General features: G+C 30.4%; 13 protein-coding genes across 13 annotated transcripts; 8 read left to right on the forward strand and 5 right to left on the reverse strand.

The window, feature by feature from the left end:
* Positions 1-595: 595 nt before the first annotated feature.
* Positions 596-1,255, reverse strand: GLC8 (PP1-complex regulatory subunit GLC8; the record flags this gene model as incomplete). Its single annotated transcript, XM_046079475.1, has 1 exon — positions 596-1,255. One exon carries the CDS (start codon positions 1,253-1,255, stop codon positions 596-598), a length of 660 nt encoding a protein of 219 aa, XP_045932942.1.
* Positions 1,256-1,664: 409 nt separating this feature from the next.
* Positions 1,665-2,618, reverse strand: ERV29 (the record flags this gene model as incomplete). The annotated part of the gene is made up of 1 exon (XM_046079476.1): positions 1,665-2,618. One exon carries the CDS (start codon positions 2,616-2,618, stop codon positions 1,665-1,667), a length of 954 nt encoding a protein of 317 aa, XP_045932943.1.
* Positions 2,619-3,105: 487 nt separating this feature from the next.
* Positions 3,106-4,398, reverse strand: ZUO1 (zuotin; the record flags this gene model as incomplete). Its single annotated transcript, XM_046079477.1, has 1 exon — positions 3,106-4,398. One exon carries the CDS (start codon positions 4,396-4,398, stop codon positions 3,106-3,108), a length of 1,293 nt encoding a protein of 430 aa, XP_045932944.1.
* Positions 4,399-4,784: 386 nt separating this feature from the next.
* ELP6 (Elongator subunit ELP6) lies at positions 4,785-5,600 on the forward strand (the record flags this gene model as incomplete). Its single annotated transcript, XM_046079478.1, has 1 exon — positions 4,785-5,600. The coding sequence occupies one exon, from the start codon at positions 4,785-4,787 to the stop codon at positions 5,598-5,600; it is 816 nt and encodes a 271-aa protein (XP_045932945.1).
* Positions 5,601-5,619: 19 nt separating this feature from the next.
* Positions 5,620-7,485, reverse strand: TGL3 (bifunctional triglyceride lipase/lysophosphatidylethanolamine acyltransferase; the record flags this gene model as incomplete). The annotated part of the gene is made up of 1 exon (XM_046079479.1): positions 5,620-7,485. The coding sequence occupies one exon, from the start codon at positions 7,483-7,485 to the stop codon at positions 5,620-5,622; it is 1,866 nt and encodes a 621-aa protein (XP_045932946.1).
* A 510-nt stretch (positions 7,486-7,995) lies between these two features.
* PRE5 (proteasome core particle subunit alpha 6) lies at positions 7,996-8,700 on the forward strand (the record flags this gene model as incomplete). The annotated part of the gene is made up of 1 exon (XM_046079480.1): positions 7,996-8,700. The coding sequence occupies one exon, from the start codon at positions 7,996-7,998 to the stop codon at positions 8,698-8,700; it is 705 nt and encodes a 234-aa protein (XP_045932947.1).
* Positions 8,701-9,347: 647 nt separating this feature from the next.
* Positions 9,348-11,504, forward strand: ATM1 (ATP-binding cassette Fe/S cluster precursor transporter ATM1; the record flags this gene model as incomplete). Its single annotated transcript, XM_046079481.1, has 1 exon — positions 9,348-11,504. One exon carries the CDS (start codon positions 9,348-9,350, stop codon positions 11,502-11,504), a length of 2,157 nt encoding a protein of 718 aa, XP_045932948.1.
* Positions 11,505-12,500: 996 nt separating this feature from the next.
* On the forward strand, positions 12,501-14,027 carry ADE4 (amidophosphoribosyltransferase; the record flags this gene model as incomplete). The annotated part of the gene is made up of 1 exon (XM_046079482.1): positions 12,501-14,027. The coding sequence occupies one exon, from the start codon at positions 12,501-12,503 to the stop codon at positions 14,025-14,027; it is 1,527 nt and encodes a 508-aa protein (XP_045932949.1).
* Positions 14,028-14,507: 480 nt separating this feature from the next.
* Positions 14,508-15,224, forward strand: FSH1 (putative serine hydrolase; the record flags this gene model as incomplete). The annotated part of the gene is made up of 1 exon (XM_046079483.1): positions 14,508-15,224. The coding sequence occupies one exon, from the start codon at positions 14,508-14,510 to the stop codon at positions 15,222-15,224; it is 717 nt and encodes a 238-aa protein (XP_045932950.1).
* Positions 15,225-15,843: 619 nt separating this feature from the next.
* Positions 15,844-17,427, forward strand: SMF2 (divalent metal ion transporter SMF2; the record flags this gene model as incomplete). Its single annotated transcript, XM_046079484.1, has 1 exon — positions 15,844-17,427. One exon carries the CDS (start codon positions 15,844-15,846, stop codon positions 17,425-17,427), a length of 1,584 nt encoding a protein of 527 aa, XP_045932951.1.
* A 389-nt stretch (positions 17,428-17,816) lies between these two features.
* Positions 17,817-18,482, forward strand: RCN1 (Rcn1p; the record flags this gene model as incomplete). The annotated part of the gene is made up of 1 exon (XM_046079485.1): positions 17,817-18,482. One exon carries the CDS (start codon positions 17,817-17,819, stop codon positions 18,480-18,482), a length of 666 nt encoding a protein of 221 aa, XP_045932952.1.
* A 959-nt stretch (positions 18,483-19,441) lies between these two features.
* Positions 19,442-19,897, forward strand: COX6 (cytochrome c oxidase subunit VI; the record flags this gene model as incomplete). The annotated part of the gene is made up of 1 exon (XM_046079486.1): positions 19,442-19,897. The coding sequence occupies one exon, from the start codon at positions 19,442-19,444 to the stop codon at positions 19,895-19,897; it is 456 nt and encodes a 151-aa protein (XP_045932953.1).
* Positions 19,898-20,239: 342 nt separating this feature from the next.
* On the reverse strand, positions 20,240-20,725 carry ELF1 (Elf1p; the record flags this gene model as incomplete). Its single annotated transcript, XM_046079487.1, has 1 exon — positions 20,240-20,725. The coding sequence occupies one exon, from the start codon at positions 20,723-20,725 to the stop codon at positions 20,240-20,242; it is 486 nt and encodes a 161-aa protein (XP_045932954.1).
* Positions 20,726-21,393: the final 668 nt, after the last annotated feature.

Genomic DNA, 21,393 nt, shown 5'->3' on the forward strand with positions numbered 1-21,393 from the left:
ATTATAAACCTTTGTTTGAACTCTCTTCTTTATTGACGTGTGTATATCCAAATATAGATTTTTCCTATTTACTAACTTGTGTTTTTTTTTTTTTGGCAAGCTTTTATCTTTAATTAAAGTTAATTGTTTTAAACAATCAGTTTACTTCTGATTAAATTTACTCTTATTATTCAATGGATGCAGAATTACAAAAAAAAAAAAAAAAAAAAAAAAGAAAAAAAAAAGGAAATAAAAATTTTTCCATATTTTGAGAAATAATGTCCAAATTATAAAAAAAAAAAAAAAAAAAAAAAAAAAAGAAACTTTTTCATTCTTTAAAACAAAGAAATTTTATGGCACTTTGAACGATGTACAAATTTTGCCTTTTAATTGAAAGCCACGTGAACAAAAAAGAAAATGCAACGTTCGACAGACAAAAATAATTTTGAAAATGAAGATTTTCGCTCGTAGTATTAATATTACCCCTGTAATTATAGAGGCAAAAACAAAAACAAAAACAAAATTAAAAATAAAAATAAAAATAATAATATATATATATATATATATATTATAACAGTAGTAACAATAATATCAGACAATTACTCTTATATTACCCTTACGCTTCTTCGTCTTCATCTTCGTCTCCTAAAGATTTATTCTTTAAAGCGTCTTTAAGATTATAATGCTTTTTCCTCATCTCCTCAAATCGACGATGCTTGGCCTCCTTATCCTCTTCTTCATCGCTATCTTCATTAACTTTTATTATTTCTTCTTCTTCTTCTCTTGTATTGCCAGCTTCACTACTTTGTGGAGGTAATACTGGTTCACCTAGACTAAATGAACCATTTACTTCATCCTCATCATCAACTTTATAATATTCTCCATTAGGGTCAATAGCACCTTGGTACGGAGTCTTTGGCTCATCAACATGTACGTCTTTGAATTGTTGCTTAATAATCTCATTATCTTGCAAGTTCTTTTTATTCCACTTCAAATCTTCTTCTTCTTTTTCTTTATCTTCTTTACTTTTTTCACTAAGTAATTGTTTTTGTCTCTCCTTTTCCTTTTTTAACGATACGGTATCTTTTGGAATGGTAGATCTATGAAAGGTTTTTAAATCAACACCTTCTTTTTGTAGAATGTTATCGTATGAACCGTTTGTTAATTTGGCATTAAGCCTAGTATTTTCCAATACTTTTTTCCTAAAATCAGCCAAGTTTTCAGTGTCATTACTGACTAGAGGCTTTTCATCTTTATTTTTTAAAATACCACTCATTATTGTTGGAATTGAATTGTGCTGTGTTCAATATTTGACGCTTTAATCTTTTTTTTTTTTTTTTTCTTTTTTTTCTGTTTACTTAGATTTAACTGAGAAGTATAAATAAGAATAAATAAAACATTTGTTCATATATATATAAATATAATGAAGAAAAGAAAGAAAAAAAAAAAAAAGGTTTCTCTTTTTCTCTCTCCTTCTTTTTGTTCACTTTTAAGACAAAATGAAGATCGCCTCCTCCCCCACCTAAACCGCACGCCTTTTCCTCCTTCCTTCCCCCCTATTATTTTTATTTACAAGCGAGAAAAGGAAAATAATAATAATAATAATAATAATAATAATAATATATATTACTAACAACTACTACACTAGACAAGCAGATATCTAAGTAAATAATAAATTCCCACTTCTAATATATTTTCTTTTTTTGGTCTAAGGAGATATCACCGGCACCAGTGTTCAAAACTAATAATAAACCACCCATAATACTTAAGTTTTGGTAAAATTCATATTTCAAAAAATCTCTTTTATTGCTATCATAAAACCAGTAATTGTTAATAGAAACATTGTAAAAAGTTAAAATAGCAAATAATATAATCGATGCAAACTTGGTTTTATACCCAATTGAAATACAAACAGTCCCCAATATGGTTAATACAACGGTAAACCAATTCTTAGTAAAAGTAAAACTGATAAACATCAAAACGATCAAGATTCTACCAGCAAACAAAAAATAATTTCTTTTTTCACCATTTTTACTGGTTAATTCAGGTAACATTCCAAATGTAGTTCTATGTGTAACAATAGAGTCACCTAAAGCAATTACTAACCCACCAATAACACTGATATTTCTGAGAACAAAAGCAAAACCACTTATTAAACCATAAGCCAGAGCTTGTAAAATAACACAAGAGATCAATGCAATGGAAGCATATAAAGTGTAGCTTTTTTGCGTACGAGGAAGTAATATTAAAGTGGAACCAATAACCATAGAAACAACAACTGCTAATAAAAATAAAATAACTAAGAAATATGGGATATGTCTGTAATTCCATAAGTAAAACACTTGATCTTTCCATTGCGATAAAATTCTAAAACTATCTTCGTAAAATGTGGCCACAATGAAAAATCTAGCAATTGATGGAGTATATGGTTTCAATCTATGGATTACAGGATGGTCTGCATAATCTTCAACCTTATTAGCAAAAGCTTCGAAACTTTTTTGAAACTTTTTCAATCCAGTAGTATTGCTGCCATTGTTGCCGGCACGAGAGTTGAATGCAGAATTTGTATTGATTGGGTTCAATGGTGATGGGGATGATGGTTGTTGACCAAATGCATTGGCACCGCCTCTATAAGACATTTTAAATTTGGTGATTAGAAACTTATTTTTTGTCTTTTTTTTTTTTTTTTTTTTTTCCAAATATATATCGTTTTTGTTGTGATTATTGTAGAATTTATTTAAAAAAAATCAAGAATGGTTTACAACTACATAGAAAAAAAGGAAAAAAAAATAAAAAAAAATATAAAAAATTTTTTCTTTAATTTTATTTTTTTCTCTTTGCTGAAAAAACACAGCACAGAAAAACAAAAAAAATAATAATAAATTTCGCTCAGTGTAAAATCAGTTTTCTTTTAAAGTTTTGCCGTAATTTAATTAAAAAAAAAATTAAAAAAATTAAAATTAAAAAATTAGGACTGCAGCTCGGATAACATCGCTTACTCACAAATCCGAATAACTCTTAAAACCGGACAAGAAGAAATTTAATCATTATATTGTTAAAATATATATATATATATATATATATAATTAGCAAGTATTAACTTGTTATTGCTCCATTCTCAAAAATTCAAACAAAATAAGTAACTAAACTAGTTGTCAATTTATTATTGTCACATAAAACCTTTGCAATGTCACTCAAAGCTTTTTTAGCATCCGTCTTCAAGTTTTGAACAACCTCGGCCAATTGTTCATCATCTAAACTATCAACAATTAAACTGGTTTGTTCATCAATGGAAGCAGCCTTATCAGCATCACCAAAATAATCATTTTCTTTTGGAGCATTACGAATAGATCTTTTATTCTTCTTTCTGGCGCTCTTGGCGGCTTCTTTGGCCTTCTTGTTGCTAGCCTTGCTCTTGGCAGCAGCTTCTGCCTCAGCTTCAGCCTTAGCCTTGGATTCAGCTTCAGCCTTGGCTTTGGCTTCAGCTTCAGCTCTGGCACCAGCTTCTCTTTCCCATTTCTTTCTTTCCTTTTCCTTTTTTTCTTCTTCTTTAAATTGTTTGATACGAGGATCCTCGCTAAAGGCTCTTTCAACCAATTTAACCAAACGAGCATTATCAGCAGTCTTCTTCTTATCTCTGGCAGCCTTATTTTTTCTCTCAATATAACGTTTGTGGTCTCTGTTGGAAGTGTCGTCTGGGACATCTTCATCCAAAAACTCAAAAGTCCTCCAAGATTCAAATCTATTCCAAAAAGCATAAAAGTTTTCAACTTCCTTTTTGGTAGAGCTGCTGGTGCCTAAAACTGGAACAGGCGTTTTCTTAGAAAAACGACCTTCAGCAACAAAGACTGGTTCCCAACTCTCATAAAAATCGTACTTAGAACCCTTCTTTGGTGGTTCAACATCAGCAACAGAATCAACAGAATCATATTGTCTTCTTTTGTTTGCATCAGTGACAGTCTCAAAAGCCTTTTGAATGATCTTGAAAATACCATCTTGCTCTAAAGTACCACCAGCTGCACTTGTCTTATCTGGATGGTACTTTAAAACTTGTTTTCTATGAGCCTTTATAATTTGGTCATCAGTGGCATTATATCTCAATTTGGATAAACCCAAAGCAGCATACAAGTCAGCGGTTTTCCATTCTCTTGGATCATGTTCTAACAAGCTTTCGTCCGCTAACTCAGTGTCAAACAATGCTTCATCTGGATCAACATTAGAAGAGTCGTTACCATTAGCACCCCTTTTCTCAGTCAAATATTGTTCGAATTCAGAAAAGGTGTGGTCTCTCAAAGATCTTTGAGCATGGTGAACAAAGTGTTGACCAACTGGCTCAATGATACGAGTGGTGGTGTGCAATTTTGCAGAACTATTGGAAATAGCTCTTTCCTTAGTTAAAGTGGGTAAAGTGAAAGACATTTACGTTTTAAGCGTAGTTTTTTTTTTTTTTTTTTGCTTAGTATTGTGCTAGTTTAAAAGTATATTATAAAATTTATAAAATCAGTTAACATTTCAAAATTAATTTTTATATAAAGAAAAAAACAATAATAATCAGTTTAAAAAGAAGATAAAAAAATTTTTTTTTTTTTTTTTTTTCTGCGAAAATAAATGGTAAACCTTACAATTTTTGTATTTAAGCAAAAACAGAAAAGAAAAAAAGAAAAGAAAAAAAGAAAAAAAAAAAAAAAAATATTAGCATTATTCTTTAATTCCCACTCCTCTATCCATTGGTACAACTAAAAGATTAAATTTTTAAATAAACTCATCAAAAAAAAAAAAAAAAAAAAAAAATTAGCATTATAATAATGGTCCAAAAACAAGATTTGGTAATATTTAATGATCGTACTGTTCTACCTGATTTCAAAAATCATGGACACACCTTAACCCATATAACCCATAAACTAGGTACCTCTCCGACATGGTTATTAACTGCACTAATTGAAACACATATTCATGGTGTTCCATTAAGTTTAAATGAATCAGAAAAATCAAATGGAAAGATACCCATTGTGAACAAGTCTCCCATCTATATTTCATCTTTTATCCACAATGAATCGTATTCTGAACAGCATTTTCAAAATAAAATAAGCCCACAATCAGGCTACTATATTCTACCCAACCTAATGGAAGAAATTATGAAATGTACTATCAATACCCATAATAATGGGAATAATTTTGATGGATTATGTAGTTATATTTTGAAAATGTTAAAAGTAAAAAAAGAAGAACAAGAACAACAAACCACTATTATTTTGGAAGAGCCCCAACTTTTATTGGCATTAATCCCAAATCTAAAAGCACGCGATATACTATTAAAGTTGATAACACCCATAAGTCAAATTTTCCAGCGTGTAATTGTAGTCACCAACATAGAATTGTACGATAACGATGCTACAGCAGAATCCATAGAGATTAAAAAGTTTATCCAAACTATTTTTTATAGATCAATAGTTCAATTGAGTTTGAAGCCATTGGAAACAGGTAGAGCAAATGACGTAACGGGCACTTTACGCATAACAAGGGGCGGTTGTGCCTCTGCCGTCGATAACACCACTTTTGTTGTTGAAAACGAATACTTGTATCATGTTCAAAAAAAATCCATAAAACTATTTTATAGGTAGGAAATATTTACTATATACACTATGTAAGCTTATAAAGGTTTCTAGCGTTTATGTTAGCTATTTGTTGTTCATACCTCAGTTGTATAATTTCATCTAATTTAAATTCAATGCTACATCTTGTTTTAATTAACGCCAAAACAGGCCAACAACTTCTCTCTCCACACAATATCCAGTGTGGAATATTATCCAACCTTCCTTCAATGATTCTTGTTACGGAAATATCATTTGTTTGTGGTACTATTGTAACCTCAGTGGCGCTTTTTGGTGTCTTTTCATCAATAGTTAGTTTCTTAATCCAAGGGCTCAATAACCCTAGCATATCCAATACTTCAACCCTATGCCTTAATTCCATCGTTAATACTTGTTTCAATTTTTTCTCTACATGGTATTTCATTTTAATCGCCAATAGTTCATCTTCCTGTTCGAGATTTCCATTCATAACAAGCATGTTTTCAGCACTTGTCAACTTAGTGTTGCCGTGAATGTCAGTGTTTGCATTGATTTTACCAGAAATACTGTTGTTTTCATGATTCTGTTGATTTTTATAATAATAATACTTTGTCGTTTTAATTTCATGTTTCAAATCATTAGTAACCAAGGGCGCTAGATATGGTCTTGCCAAAGAGATAATAAAATTATTGACATTAAACAACTCTGTTAACCTGGTGTAAGGACTTCTGGTTTTATTTAACATTTCAATGTCTTGCTGAGGCGTATAAAATTCAACTTTGACACCAGATATATACTCCACAATTTCTCCATCTATATTTTTGCATAATAGTTTTGCAGACGGAATGGCTTCTGTGCCTAAGCTGCACTCAATAGCAGAAGATATTAAAACGTTTGGCGTTGTTACATAATTCAACAAGTTGGGGCATGCACCCTTGTCATCAGGATGTACCACAATGTTTAAAACTCTACCTGAAACACTAAACGATTCATCAAAGGTCAATTCTTTTACAATATGCTTAATAATAAATCTGTAAACTAAATAAACATCCTTGGAATACCCCTTGTATACGATGTTTTGTATCAAACTGCCAATATTCAAATCATCATCTAAAGTTCCATAACCGCATTCTTTTAACAAGTCAACATCATCCCTAATTAGTTTCACTAATACGTCTGCATCAAATATATTCAAAGCCTTTTTAGGTTCTAAACAGCAACAGAGTGCAGCAATGCATGCACCCATAGAGCTGCCGCTTATAATTCGAGGCAAGCATTGATTAATTGAAAGTGCTTTTATCACGCCTAGATGATACAATCCAAATAGGGATCCCCCTTGTAGAATCAAGGCTGTCGTGCCCAATGATAATTTGCATCTATGGTAAAAAGAGTTTTTAATTCCATAGTTGCTTAGATCATTTTTTTCGAAAAAATCCAATATTTCCAAAATTTTATTCAAGTATTGTTCGATTAAAACTTTTGTGCCTAGTAAACTTTTAGAAAATAATCTTTTGTCGCCTATACCCGCGTAATTCCTTAACATTAAGGGGCTTGATGTTGTGAAAATATGTTCTAGTGTTTGGAAATCGCCTGTTTTATCAAAAGCCTCTGATATGGCGGTGTATTGGTCTAAAACACTTTCAAAATCATATCTTTTTGAAGTGAAATTTATTCTCCATAAATCTGCACCAGTTAATTTATCAACTTCATTCGCATTAAATATCCAATCTTCTAGGCTTGTTGATTTATTCAAAGCCTCTATTTTTTGTTTATATAATACTCTGGATTTGGGCCTAAATATTCTTATTATAACATCGTACCACCAAAACCCTATAATTTCGAAAACAACATTTAAAAAAGATACTATTGGTTTGGGTGTGTGATTTAGTATTAAAAAAAAAACTTCTAAATACCACTTTGTTTTATGATTAGGCATATTGACTAGTAAAATGAAGATATGGTTAACTTTTGAATCTTTTTATTAAATGGACAATTCTTTATTATTTACGTATTAATATTGTCAATGTTAATAATAATAATAATAATAATAATGGTACAAAAAAAAAATAATAAAAAATTAATAAAAAAAATTGCTAAAGGTCAATCAAAATATTTTGGTTACAAAATAAATTATTTAGCCGCTCAAAAAAAAAAAAAGATTTCAAGGAATGCATACCCGGATAAAACATTAACAAGTGGTTGGATATGTTATATTTTATAACCCGGTTCTTATTTTTTTTTTTTTTTTTTTTTTTTCTTTGCTAGATTTTCGTTTTACTGAATTTTTTTTTTTTTTTTTTGCCACCTTAATTAATATATTTATGATTTTATTTACTTTTTATCAATAATCTCTACAAGGTAAGATTCCAATGATCTAATTTTCCATTTGAAAAGAAGGGAAAATAAAAAATAAAAGCACAACTATAACAAGGTCAGAATAAAAAAAATGTTTAGAAACAATTATGATGGTGATACAGTTACTTTTTCTCCAACGGGTAGACTTTTCCAAGTAGAATATGCATTAGAAGCTATAAAACAAGGTAGTGCTACAGTAGGTTTGCGTTCCAATAAATATGCAGTTTTGGTAGCTTTAAAAAGAAATGCAGATGAATTATCCAGTTATCAAAAGAAGATTATAAAATGTGATGACCATTTAGGGTTGTCCTTAGCCGGGCTAGCACCTGATGCTCGTGTTTTAAGTAATTATCTAAGACAACAATGTAATTACTCAGAAATGGTTTTTAATAGAAAATTATCAGTAGAACAAGCGGGTCATTTGCTAAGTGATAAGGCGCAGAAAAATACACAATCTTATGGTGGTAGACCTTATGGTGTTGGTTTTCTTTTAATAGGTTATGATAACAGTGGAACACATTTGATAGAATTTCAACCATCTGGTAACGTTTTAGAACTGTATGGTGCTGCTATTGGTGCTCGTTCCCAAGGTGCCAAAACATATTTAGAACGTGTTTTAAATGATTTTGTAAAAGTTGATGAAGATCCAGAAGAATTGATTAAATACGGTGTAGAAGCCTTGAAACACTCATTAAAAGATGAAACTTTAACTACTGCAAATTTATCAATTGCAATCGTCGGTAAAGACAAAGACTTTACCATTCTAGATGGCGAAGATGTTACGCCATACTTGTAACATATTTGGTACGCAAGTTTGTGCTTTTTTTTTTTTTTTTTTTTTTTGTCGTGTTGTTATTTTGTAAAATCATCTATACGTGTCTGGATTGTGTAACATCTCTATCTCTTAAAACCTATTATTTTATTACAATGTTGTAGTTATTGCTATATATATTTTGACTTGCACTTATCAGAACTTTTTTTTTTTTTTTTTTTTTTTTTTAAATAATCCTTTTTGGATAGAAGTTATACTTGTTTGGTTTATATTTCAACTAAGCACGTGAAACGATTTTGGGTGGGGGGGAATAAGGTTGTAGTAGACACTGATAAGGTGCTTAAAAGTGAAAAAGCGTGTTTTTTTTTTGTTTTTTTTTTTTTCCCTTTTTTAACTGTAATGGATTTAATAACAAATGTTTTACACAGTTTTTTTTTTTTTTTTTTTTTTTTTATAAATTCTAAAAGTATAGTTGATCAATCTCCGTATAATTGCATCTTAAAGTTAGCTTTTTAAACATCTCTTTTAGAAATATCTTTCAAATATCGATTTAAAACATAAATCCAAAAGCATGGCACTTTAAAAAAAATTTAGAATTGTAAAAAGGGAAAAAAGAAATTTTTAATTGTGCCAAGAATAATTACAAAAAAAAAAAAAAAAATTTTATAACTATGTTGCTCTTTAATAAGTGCATGGCCAATACTTGGATTAAACTAACACCTAAAACTTCATCCAAGTTAATAAACCGTGTGATTTGTAGAAAATCACATACTATAGCAACTAATATTTCCAATAAACCTGTAAATACTATTAATAGGCGGTTTTCACCAATAATAAAAAGGGGCTTCCATTCAAATTCATTCGTATTTAATAAAATTAATATTGTTAATGATAATGCTAATAAAAAGCCTCAGACATTTACCACGCCTAGTCCTTTATCGAGCTCTAAAATAGCAAAAACATCTGTTAATCAAGCGAAAAATATTGCTTCTAAAACACCAACCGTATCCGAATTGAAAATTTTAAAGGATTTGTTGAAATATATCTGGCCAAAGGGTGATAATAAAGTTAAAACAAGAGTTTTAATTGCATTGGCTTTGTTAATTGCAGCAAAACTATTGAATATTGAAGTTCCCTTTTTTTTCAAATCAATTATCGATGATATGAATGTAACTTGGGACGTTAAGGAAAATGCACTACCTTTAGCTATAGTTTTCACTATTTTTTCATATGGCGTTGCTAGATTTGGAGCTTCCCTGTTTGGCGAACTAAGAAACGCGGTCTTTTCGAAAGTAGCCCAAAATGCTATTCGTAAAGTTTCTTTACAAACTTTCCAACACTTGATGAAATTGGATTTGGGCTGGCATTTAAGCAGGCAAACCGGTGGATTAACAAGGGCTATGGACAGGGGTACAAAGGGTATATCGTATGTCCTATCCGCAATGGTTTTTCACATTATTCCAATAACTTTTGAGATATCTGTTGTATGTGGAATCTTAACTTATCAGTTTGGTCCATCGTTTGCCGCAGTTACTTTTACTACCATGTTGATATATGCCATCTTTACTTTCAAAACCACTGCATGGAGAACGGAATTTAGAAGAGCAGCAAATAGAGCAGATAACAAAGCAGCAAGTGTTGCCGTTGATTCATTAATAAATTTTGAAGCTGTTAAATACTTTAACAATGAAAAATTTTTAGCTGAAAAATATCATTCCTCCTTACTTAAGTATAAAGATTCGCAAATTAAAGTGGCACAATCTTTAGCCTTTTTAAATACTGGTCAGAATTTCATTTTTACTTCTGCGCTAACCGCCATGATGTATATGGGTTGCAAAGGTGTTTTGTTAGGCGACTATTCTGTGGGTGATTTGGTTTTAATTAATCAATTAGTTTTCCAATTGTCGGTGCCACTAAATTTCTTGGGCAGTGTTTATCGTGAATTAAAACAATCTTTGATAGATATGGAATCTCTATTCAAATTACAGAAAAACCAAGTTAAAATTAAAGAGCCGGCTAATCCATTAGCATTACCTGATTCCATACCCTATGAGATCAAATTTGAAAATGTTACGTTTGGTTATCAGCCAGATCGTAAAATCTTACACAATTGTTCCTTAACTATTCCGGCAGGCTCTAAAACTGCGATTGTTGGCCCTAGCGGTAGTGGTAAATCTACAATTTTGAAATTAGTTTTCAGATTTTATGATGTAGAGGAAGGTAGGATTTTAGTTGACGGTAAAGATATTAGAGATATAGGATTAGAGTCTCTAAGGAAGACTATTGGTGTTGTTCCACAAGATACTCCTTTATTCAATGACACCATATGGGAAAATGTAAAATTTGGGAGAGTTACTGCTACTGATGATGAAATTAAACATGCCATAAACAAAGCGCAAATGTCGGATTTAATATCTAAATTGCCTAAAGGTACAGAAACAATTGTTGGTGAAAGAGGGATGATGATAAGTGGTGGTGAAAAGCAGCGGTTGGCTATTGCGAGGGTATTGTTGAAGGACACGCCCATTATGTTTTTCGATGAAGCCACTAGTGCCTTAGATACACAGACTGAGCAAAATTTGTTGAAGACAGTCAAAAAGAATTTTGCTGGCAATGATAGAACCAGTGTTTATGTTGCGCATAGATTGAGAACCATTGCCGATGCAGAGAAAATCATTGTTTTGGAAAATGGTAAAGTTAGAGAAGAAGGGACCCATTTAAGTTTGTTGGGTAAAAAGGATTCTTTGTATAAGGAATTATGGAACATCCAAGAAAATTTGGATATGTTGGAAGAAGAGTTAGAAGAAGATAAGGCAAATAACCAGTGATTTTTTTGTATACTTGCAGTTACTTTGTCTTTTGTGATTACTTGATGCATTATATGTATTTTTTTTTTTATAGTTTAACTTAATATTATCGTAACAGCTATTTTTTTTTAAAAAATGTTTTTAGAATAGCCGTATAATCGTGCTTCTATGATGATGTACGAACGTCTGGTATGGGCTTTATTCGGACAAATGATATTAAACAGGAAAGAGCAAAAAAAAAAAAAAAAAGAAAAAGAAAAAGCCAAAAAAAAAAGAAGTCAGCTAAAAAAGGGACATGAATAGAATATAACAAATATATTAATAGGTGTATTAAATGATCCTTTTGCATAGTAAATTCGTCATTAATAAATAATCGAATTTTTACTTCTTTTAAAAAAGGATAATTTAATGATTCGATTGAATTTTAGGGAACTTAAAAGACGAATATTGGAAATTTCAAAATAAAAAATAAAAAATAAATGAATAAAAACTGCATAATTTAAATGAATGTGAGTCTTTTTTTTTTTTTTTTTTAACTTTCTTCCTCTCGTGTCATTTTTATGAAATGTTTAGTTTTATTTGATTTTGTCTGACCTTTCTATAAAATATGTATATTAATTAGAATATACATATATATACAGATATTTGTATATGTAAGTCACTTATTCAGCTTAGTTTGCTTTTAACCAAATAGAAGAAGTCATATTTTCTTTTTTTTAATTCACATTGACTTTCTTAATTATTTGCAATAATAATAAAATAATAATAATATAATAATAATATAATAATAAAATAATAATACAATAATAAAAAAAAAAAAAAAAAAAAGAAACGAAAAAAAAAAAAAAAAAAAAAAAAAAAAAAAAAAAATAGGTTCCAAAATCCTAGATTCCAAAATCATACATTTTCCTTAAATAACTACTATTTTTTTTAATTTTTATTTTTCCTTTAAACAACAAAAAAACAAACCAAATAAAAACAAAAAAACAGACACTATATATCAGAATAAGATTAAAAATGTGTGGTATTTTAGGTATTGCTCTGGCGGATCAATCAGGTACGGTAGCACCTGAATTATTTGATGGGTCCTTATTTTTACAACATAGAGGTCAAGATGCAGCTGGTATTTCCACCTGTGGCAAAGGAGGTAGACTATATCAATGTAAAGGTAACGGTATGGCAAGAGATGTTTTCACTCAAAAAAGAATGAATGGGCTTGCTGGTAATATGGGTATTGCCCATTTACGTTATCCAACTGCTGGGTCAAGCGCTAATTCAGAAGCCCAACCATTTTATGTCAACAGTCCATATGGTATTTGTTTAAGTCATAATGGTAATTTAGTTAATACTGCCACTTTAAGAAGATATATGGATGAAGTGGTTCATAGACATATTAACACTGATAGCGATAGTGAGCTACTTTTAAATGTTTTTGCTTCCGAATTAGAAAAGCATAACAAATATAGAGTTAATGACGAAGATATTTTTTTGGCGTTAGAAGGTGTTTATCGTTTATGTCGTGGAGGTTATGCCTGTGTTGGTATGTTGGCTGGTTTTGCTTTGATCGGTTTCAGAGATCCAAATGGTATTAGGCCTCTGTTGGTTGGTGAAAGGGAAAATGAGGACGGTAGTAGAGATTATATGTTAGCTTCTGAATCTGTTGTATTAAAAGCCCATAATTTTAGCAAGTTTCGCGACCTGAAGCCAGGTGAAGCTGTCATCATACATAAAGACTGTTCAGAACCAAATTTTAAACAAGTTGTTCCAATTAACTCTTATAGACCAGATTTATTTGAATATGTCTATTTTGCTAGGCCTGATAGTGTCTTGGATGGTATTAGTGTTTATCATACTAGAATACAAATGGGTGTAAAGTTGGCCGATAGAGTGAGAAAGTTGGTTGATCCTAATGAAATTGATGTTGTTATGAGTGTTCCAGACACTGCTCGTACTTGTGCTTTGCAGGTTTCCATTGAGTTGAATAAACCTTACCGTGAAGGTTTTGTTAAAAATAGATATGTTGGCAGAACTTTCATTATGCCAAACCAAAAACAACGTGTTTCTTCTGTTAGACGTAAATTAAACCCTATGGAAAGCGAATTTAAAGATAAGAACGTTTTGATTGTTGATGATTCTATTGTGAGAGGTACAACATCTAGGGAAATCATACATATGGCCAAAGAGGCCGGTGCTAAAAAGGTCTTTTTTGCTTCCGCTGCACCACCAATCCGTTATAACCATATCTATGGTATTGATTTAGCTGATACCAAGGAATTGGTTGCTTACAACAGAAATGATGATGAAATCTGCAAAGAATTACATTGTGATAAAATTATCTATCAAACATTGGAAGATTTGATAGATTGTTGTAAGACACCAACTATTGATAAGTTTGAGGTTGGTGTTTTTAATGGTAATTATGTAACAGGTGTTGAGGATGGTTATTTATTGGAACTGGAGGAAATGCGTGCTCATAATAAAATAGCGGAAAATGAAAAGGCTCAATTTGATATTGGATTATATAATTCTGCTGACTATCAGTAGATATATGTGTTTTTATTTTTCATATATACATATATAACATATAAATAGTTTGTTGGTTTTTTTTTTTTTTTTTTTTTTTAGAAATAAAGCTTTTGTAGATTAATGGTATGTTTTTTAATTTATAAAGGATAAGTTGTTATGGTTTTAAGGCCTTTTTTTTTTTTTTTTTTTTTTTTAATTACAATCCTTTGAAACAATTGCTAGCATTTATTTTTAGGAACTCTTTTTAATGAAAAAAAAAAAAAAAAAAGAAAAGAAAAAAGTTTTTTTTTTTTTTTTCAATGCAATTCGGATTTTAGATTTTATTTTTCCTTTTGAATGGTGTTAAATCATATTTTATTTAAAAGCAAAAATATTAAATCTTATATAAACGGTTTAAATTTTATTTTTCCTCTTTCTTTTTTTCCTTTTTTTCCTAAGATTAACAGAAAGAAAGAAAAAAAAAAAAAAAAAAAAAAATTGAAGAAAGAAAAAGAAACAATGACTACCGCCGGACCAAAATTATTATGTTTGCACGGTTTCTTACAAAATGCCAAGGTCTTTTCTGAAAAATCGTCTGGTATTAGAAAGTTATTAAAAAAAGCTGGAATTCAAACTGATTATATTGATGGGCCAGTTGTATTGGAAAGAAAAGATTTGCCCTTTGAAATGGATGATGACAAATGGCAAGCCTGTTTGGATGCAAACGTTAACAGAGCCTGGTTTTCCCACAGTGAAATATCAAAGGAATTGGACTTAAGTGACTCTATTAAGTATGTTTCCGAGTATATTGCTAAGAATGGGCCTTATGATGGTATAATTGCGTTTTCCCAGGGTGCTGCTTTAGCCACTATCATAACTAATCAAATTACAACCCTAGTTCCAACTCAACCCCAATTTAAAGTTTCTGTTATTATTTCAGGTTATTCTTTCACAGAACCAGATCCAGAACATCCTGGACAATTGAGAATTACAGAAAAATTTGTTAAAAGTTTTACTCCAAATCCAGAAAGAACTACTAAAATGCTTTTTATTTATGGTTCTAGTGATCAAGCTGTCCCATGCCAGAGATCTAAATACTTGTATAATATTTACGAAAACTCTAACGTCAAGGATAATTTGAAGGCATTTGAGCATGATGGTGGTCACATGGTACCAAACAAAAAGGGTTTCTTGAGACCAATTGTTGAAGAAATTAGTGAAGCTTTGAAAGATTAGATAATTATAAAAAATTAAAGAAGAGGAAGTTGTGTACTAAAGATGTTAGATACTTGGATAAATTAATTAGTATATATTTAAAAAGTGTAAATGATTTTTTTTGTAGTTTGTTATTCACTTGTTATTAATATTTTGTGATTGTGCATTTTTCTTGGATGGTTTTCGTATAAAAAGAAAAAAAAAAGAAAAAAAAAAAAAGAATCTTTCTCCGGGTGCTATTGGAATGGAACTGCCCGGAGATGGATAAATGGACACCGAAGCTCGGAAAAGACGGATTATAGAAAATAAAAATGTTGTTTTTCTCCCCGCACAAAGTAAATTTTATATTATTTTATTTTATTTTACAAGAGGAAAACGCGCAGAGGTGAAAAATACAAAGGGAAAATGTTTAAACCATAAAATTTTATTTCCATTTAACAAAAAAAAAAAAAAAAAAAAAAAAAAGATAGTTGTTGTTTGTATTTCTGAAATGTTTATAGTTAGTACAAAGTATATATATATATATAATAAATAAATCAAACTATAACAAAATAAATCAACTTAAATCAAAATAAACCAAAATATATCAAATTAATATAAAATAACACAAAATAACACAAAAAGATTTGCAATTGCTGCCATGGTCTATAACTATGATACACCCGATGAATACAATAATAATGTACAGCGCATATCCACAGAAATGGGACGCGAAACTACGATAGGAGAGATCAAAAACAATCCCCTTTCCTTATCAACAATGTTTCATAAAATATTCAAATGTCTTAGAAAATATATGAGATTTGTAGGACCCGGTTTAATGGTCTCAGTGTCATATATGGATCCCGGGAACTATAGTACAGCGGTGGCAGCTGGTTCTACACATAGATATAAATTACTATTTTCAGTTTTGTTATCTAATATAATGGCAGCATTTTGGCAGTGTCTTTGTGCCAAATTGGGCGCTGTTACAGGCTTAGACTTGGCATCCAATTGTCAAAAACATTTGCCAGCCAATTTAAACATTTTCCTATACATATTAGCCGAGTTGGCTATAGTGGCTACAGATCTAGCTGAAGTTGTTGGAACTGCCATTTCCTTAAATATTTTGTTTAAGGTTCCATTGCCATTAGGTGTTATCCTAACTGTTGTAGACGTTTTGATTGTTTTAATGTGCTACAAACCTAATGGTGACTTGAAAATTGTCCGTTGGTTTGAAATGTTTGTTTCTGTACTAGTTATTTTGACAGTAGCATGTTTTAGTATTGAACTATATCAGGTCGATATAGGTTCCACCAAGGAAATGTTATCAGGATTTCTACCAAGTAGAGAGGTGATCGAGGGTGATGGGCTTTATTTAAGTTTAGCTATATTGGGGGCCACATTAATGCCCCACTCCTTATATTTAGGTTCAGGAGTAGTACAACCAAGGCTAAGAGATTACGATATTAAAAATGGGAATTATAAACCAAAGGATATAGATATGGAAAATAATCACGACAAGTATAAACCATCTTTGGAGGCCATCAATTCGATGTATCATTATACTGTTGCAGAGTTGCTAGTATCATTATTTACTGTGGCTTTGTTTGTGAATTGTTCCATATTAATAGTTGCTGGTGCTACTCTAAGTCCAGACATTAACGGAATAGCAGATGCAGATTTATTTACAATTTATGATATATTATGTTCCACATTGAGCAAAGGAGCAGGTGTCATCTTTGTTCTAGCATTATTGTTTTCGGGGCAAAGTGCTGGTGTTGTTTGTACGCTAAGCGGACAAATTGTTAGTGAAGGGTTTTTAAATTGGACAATTTCACCAACGTTAAGAAGAGCTGTTACAAGAGCGGTTGCCATATTGCCCTGTTTGATTTTGGTCTTTGTGGCTGGTAGAACAGGTCTAAGTGGTGCCTTGAATGCATCTCAAGTTGTTTTGTCTCTATTATTGCCATTCGTATCAGCCCCGTTATTATATTTTACTAGCAACAAGAAAATCATGAGTGTCAGAAAAAGTAGTTCTCCGTCATCTTATGAATTGGAAAGCTTAAATGGTTCAAGCGAAAACGATAACGGCAGTAGTAATAACGAGTTAGAAGTAGAATATGAGGATATGAGTAATGGTGTGTGTACTACCATATTAGCTATATTATCGTGGTTGTTTATCTCGGGGCTAAATTTTTATCTATTGATTAGTTTTAGCCAAGGTAAAGATGTGCATTTATAATTAAGTATTGGGTAGGAAAAAACATACATAGTTATGTATGTGTATGTTTAATGTATATTAGCATTACCATAAATTATTCTAATATATTTGATGTCTTTTTATTGATTTTATGAGACTGATTTTTGTTTATTCGGGCTAGAGGGTAGAAACGGAGTTTAAAGAATTTTTCATTAATATATAGTAATTTTTTTTTTTTTTTTTTTTTTAACATTATTTATAGAACTCTGTTTACTTCGATTTATACAAAAATAATAATCAAATCCAATATACATACTAAAAAAATATATATATATATATATATATATATATATAAAGAAAAAAAAGATTGATCTATTCCCACTTTACTCCCCCCCACTTTGAATAGCGTTAAAAATAACTTGAGCTACAAGATGAACCGTGTTACAGATACTATTATAGTGTTGGTGAAAACACCCGAATTATATGATATAATATTGGGAAGTATAGTTTCAACTGTTCAAGAAATGTTATCATGCGAATTATCATTGACTACAGAAAAGGATGCTATTCAAGTGATTAAACTACATAGTTTTAACAAGATATTGATTGTATCACCAAATGAAAGCATAAGCAAAATGGTGATGAGCAAAACAACTTCGTTAATACATAATATAAAATGTTATTATTCTTTAAAGAATAGCAATAATATGTCTAAAAATGACAACGATTTTTATTTGAAAATACCAAAGAATGATAAACTTTTTTTAATATCCCCACCCGCTTCACCGCCTAACGAGTTTGACTATACTAAAAGGGAAGACGTGCCCCGTAGTAATGATAACAGACACTGTAATTATAATTATGCTTTAAATAATGATAGTTTAAATAATGGTAGCTATGCCACCACTATGGACAATGGCAACAACAGTGAAAACGATAATACACAACAGGAAGCCACATTATTAAGTAATTCTATGTTGAAAATAATACTAACTAAGCCAAAAAATACGATTGTCGATAACATTGCTCCTGATACGTCTATAAATGAATTTAGAACAAGTCTCCCACCTAAATCTATTTTTGATGACGATGATTAACATACAGTGAAATATTTCAGATAATGTTTTAGGCGTGAAAAGCCCAATTATTCCTGCTTATTTTTTGAATTGCCTTTTTCTTCGGTTTTTAGCTATTCGTGTAAAGTTACCGCTACTTTTTTTATTTTTTTGGAAAAAGTTGATCATTAAGTCTCACTTTGAACGAACCAATAAAAATCAAGGAGGTTTCTGGGAAAGTCTAATAACATCATGTACGATAAATATAATCCAAAGTGAAATATAATGTCTTCTTTTATTAGATATCTAACTCTGGAAGCAAGCAATGGCGTGTAAGATTAGAAGCAAGGAAACGAAGAAGCATATTAGGAACTGTTAATGGTTATATTGGTATTTTTTCCTTTTATCTAACTGATAGGAATTTACAAGATGGTAGCAACGTTGCTTGAGAAAACGTGCACGGAACAAGTCTTGCTTTATGGCAAACACAATTAAAAAAATATATCACTCTATTTTTTTTTTTTTATTTTTTTTTTTAAAAATTTTTTTTTTTTTTTTTTTTCTTTTTAATTAATATTTATGTAGACATATAAAAAATATATGAATATATAACTAGAACGATAAATTTCTGTCTTTTTTGGTCTATTGCCATTTCTGATTCTTTTTTTTTTTTTTGTTTGGGACTTTGCTTTTGTTTAAGGGTTGGTGTTGTATACATCTTGTGTCCAATGAATTAGATATCTTTTTTTAAGTTTTGACTTGTCTGACTCTCTCTTGACCTATCAATTCGCTCTTTCTCTTCTTTTCTTCTTTCTTTCTTTTCTTTTTTTTTTTTTTTTTTAATCGTAACATTTATTTAGAAGATCCTTTTCAAGTCTCTTAAATTGAAATATTTTGTACATATTCCTTTATTTTTTGATTATATTTACCAAAAAAATAAATACAATAGTGTGTAAAAATATACAAGAATAAAAAAATAAAAAAAAAAAAAAAAAGAGGAAATGTTGTCCAGAATTTTGTTCAAAAGAACTCCTTTGTGTGCTATTGCTAGAGCCACCACCGTCAGCACAAGAGTTGTCGTTCCAAAATTTACTCAAATTTCTGTCTCCGCCAGAAACTATTCTTCTCACCATGAAGAAGAAACTTTTGAAGAATTTACTGCTAGATTCGAAAAAGAGTTTGATCAAGCTTACGATCTATTCGAAGTTCAACGTGTTTTGAACAATTGTTTTTCTTATGATTTGGTTCCAGCACCAGCTGTTATTGAAAAGGCTTTAAGAGCTGTCAGAAGGGTTAATGATCTGCCAACTGCTATTAGAGTGTTTGAAGCTTTGAAGTTCAAGGTTGAGGATGAAGCTCAATACAAGGCTTACTTGGAAGAATTAAAAGATGTTAGAGAAGAGTTAGGTATTCCATTAAGAGAAGAATTATTCAAGGAGACTGAATCCACTCATTAATTTTAAAACTAAGTTTACTGGGGAGTATTGATTTTTTTTTTTTTTATTTTTTTTTTCCCAATGGGTTAAAACTATTAGATACGTCTTGATTAAGTATATCTAGCATTTATATATATATATATATACTATTATTATTATTATTATTTATTCACTTATATTTCACTTTTTTTTTTTTTGTTTTGTTATTTTGGTAATTTTTTTCTACTAACCAGTTGTTTATTCTGGATGATAAAATATTCTACATGCGATAAAGGTGAAAACTTTTTTTTTTAAATAAAAGGTATGCATAAATCTATATGAACAGATACATAAACTAATAATAATATAAGTTAAATAGACAATTTAGTCATCATCCGAAAAAGTTGCAGCTGTCCGTTTTGTCCTTTCTATTCTATCGTCTTCATCTGAATCATCACTATATGTAGGTCTGGCAGATATACTCTTTTTAGTAATAGCAGCTGCAGATCCAGCTTCATCGCTATCGGATTCATAGTCTGAATCGGAATCAGAAGATCCACCCGCTACAACTCTTCTTCTGGTGCTAGAACCGTCTTCATCATCTTCTTCCTCGTTGTTTTCGTTTGCATTAACTTCCTCTACAGCATCAAACCAATCACTATATACATCTACTGGTTGACTCAATGTATTTATCATGGTTTGGAAATTAGTACCGCAAATTTTGCAACTAAGCGAGCCAATACCGTTCTTCTTGTCTAAGGTGCAGGTCACCGATTTATCATGATTACAAAATAAACAATTAAACTGTGTGTCTAGTTTTTGTACTAGTCTTTTGACTGGTTTTCTGGTACTCTTCTTTCTCTTACCCATTTATGAAACTGTTTGTGCTTATATATATATATATTTTAATTTTCTTCATCTGTATGTTGTCCTTAATTGGCAAGTTGCCATGAGCGTGGAGAAAAAGATATAAATATAAAAATGGGCCAAAATCAATTAATTTTTTTTTTTTTTTTACAAAAATGAGGATAAAAAAAAACTATTAGACGGTTTAAATGTCTCGGGCTTCGGACATCATGCGTAACCCACGCATTTCATGTATATTCCGAAGTAAAGAAAATTAGAGTCAAAAAAATTAAAAAAAAATTAAAAAAAAAATTAAAAAAAAATGAAAAAAAAATGAAAAAAAAATGAAAAAAAAATTCTATCCCAAATTCGTGGAGCATACGCTTGTCATTTGATACGTACCATTGTTTCTGACCGTATTTGAACGTGGCAATTGATCAAATATTTCTATCCCCAAGTGCGAATATCCCAACAGTAAATAGCCAGCTATATATATAATTTAACGCTTGGTCTAGAATAAATGAGAATAAAAAGTACTAATAAAGTGTAACAATCAGATGATTCAAGTAATAATAGTAAGATCACGGTTTCTCAATTGCCAACAACATAGTAATCTCCTAATAACATAATCCCCTAAAAATTAATAGCCTAATTACTTAGTATTTAATCAAATACTTCCCTTTCCCTCCTAT

Source organism: Saccharomycodes ludwigii, chromosome VI (assembly GCF_020623625.1).
Source record: "Saccharomycodes ludwigii strain NBRC 1722 chromosome VI, whole genome shotgun sequence".
NCBI classification, from domain to species: Eukaryota; Fungi; Ascomycota; class Saccharomycetes; order Saccharomycodales; family Saccharomycodaceae; genus Saccharomycodes; species Saccharomycodes ludwigii.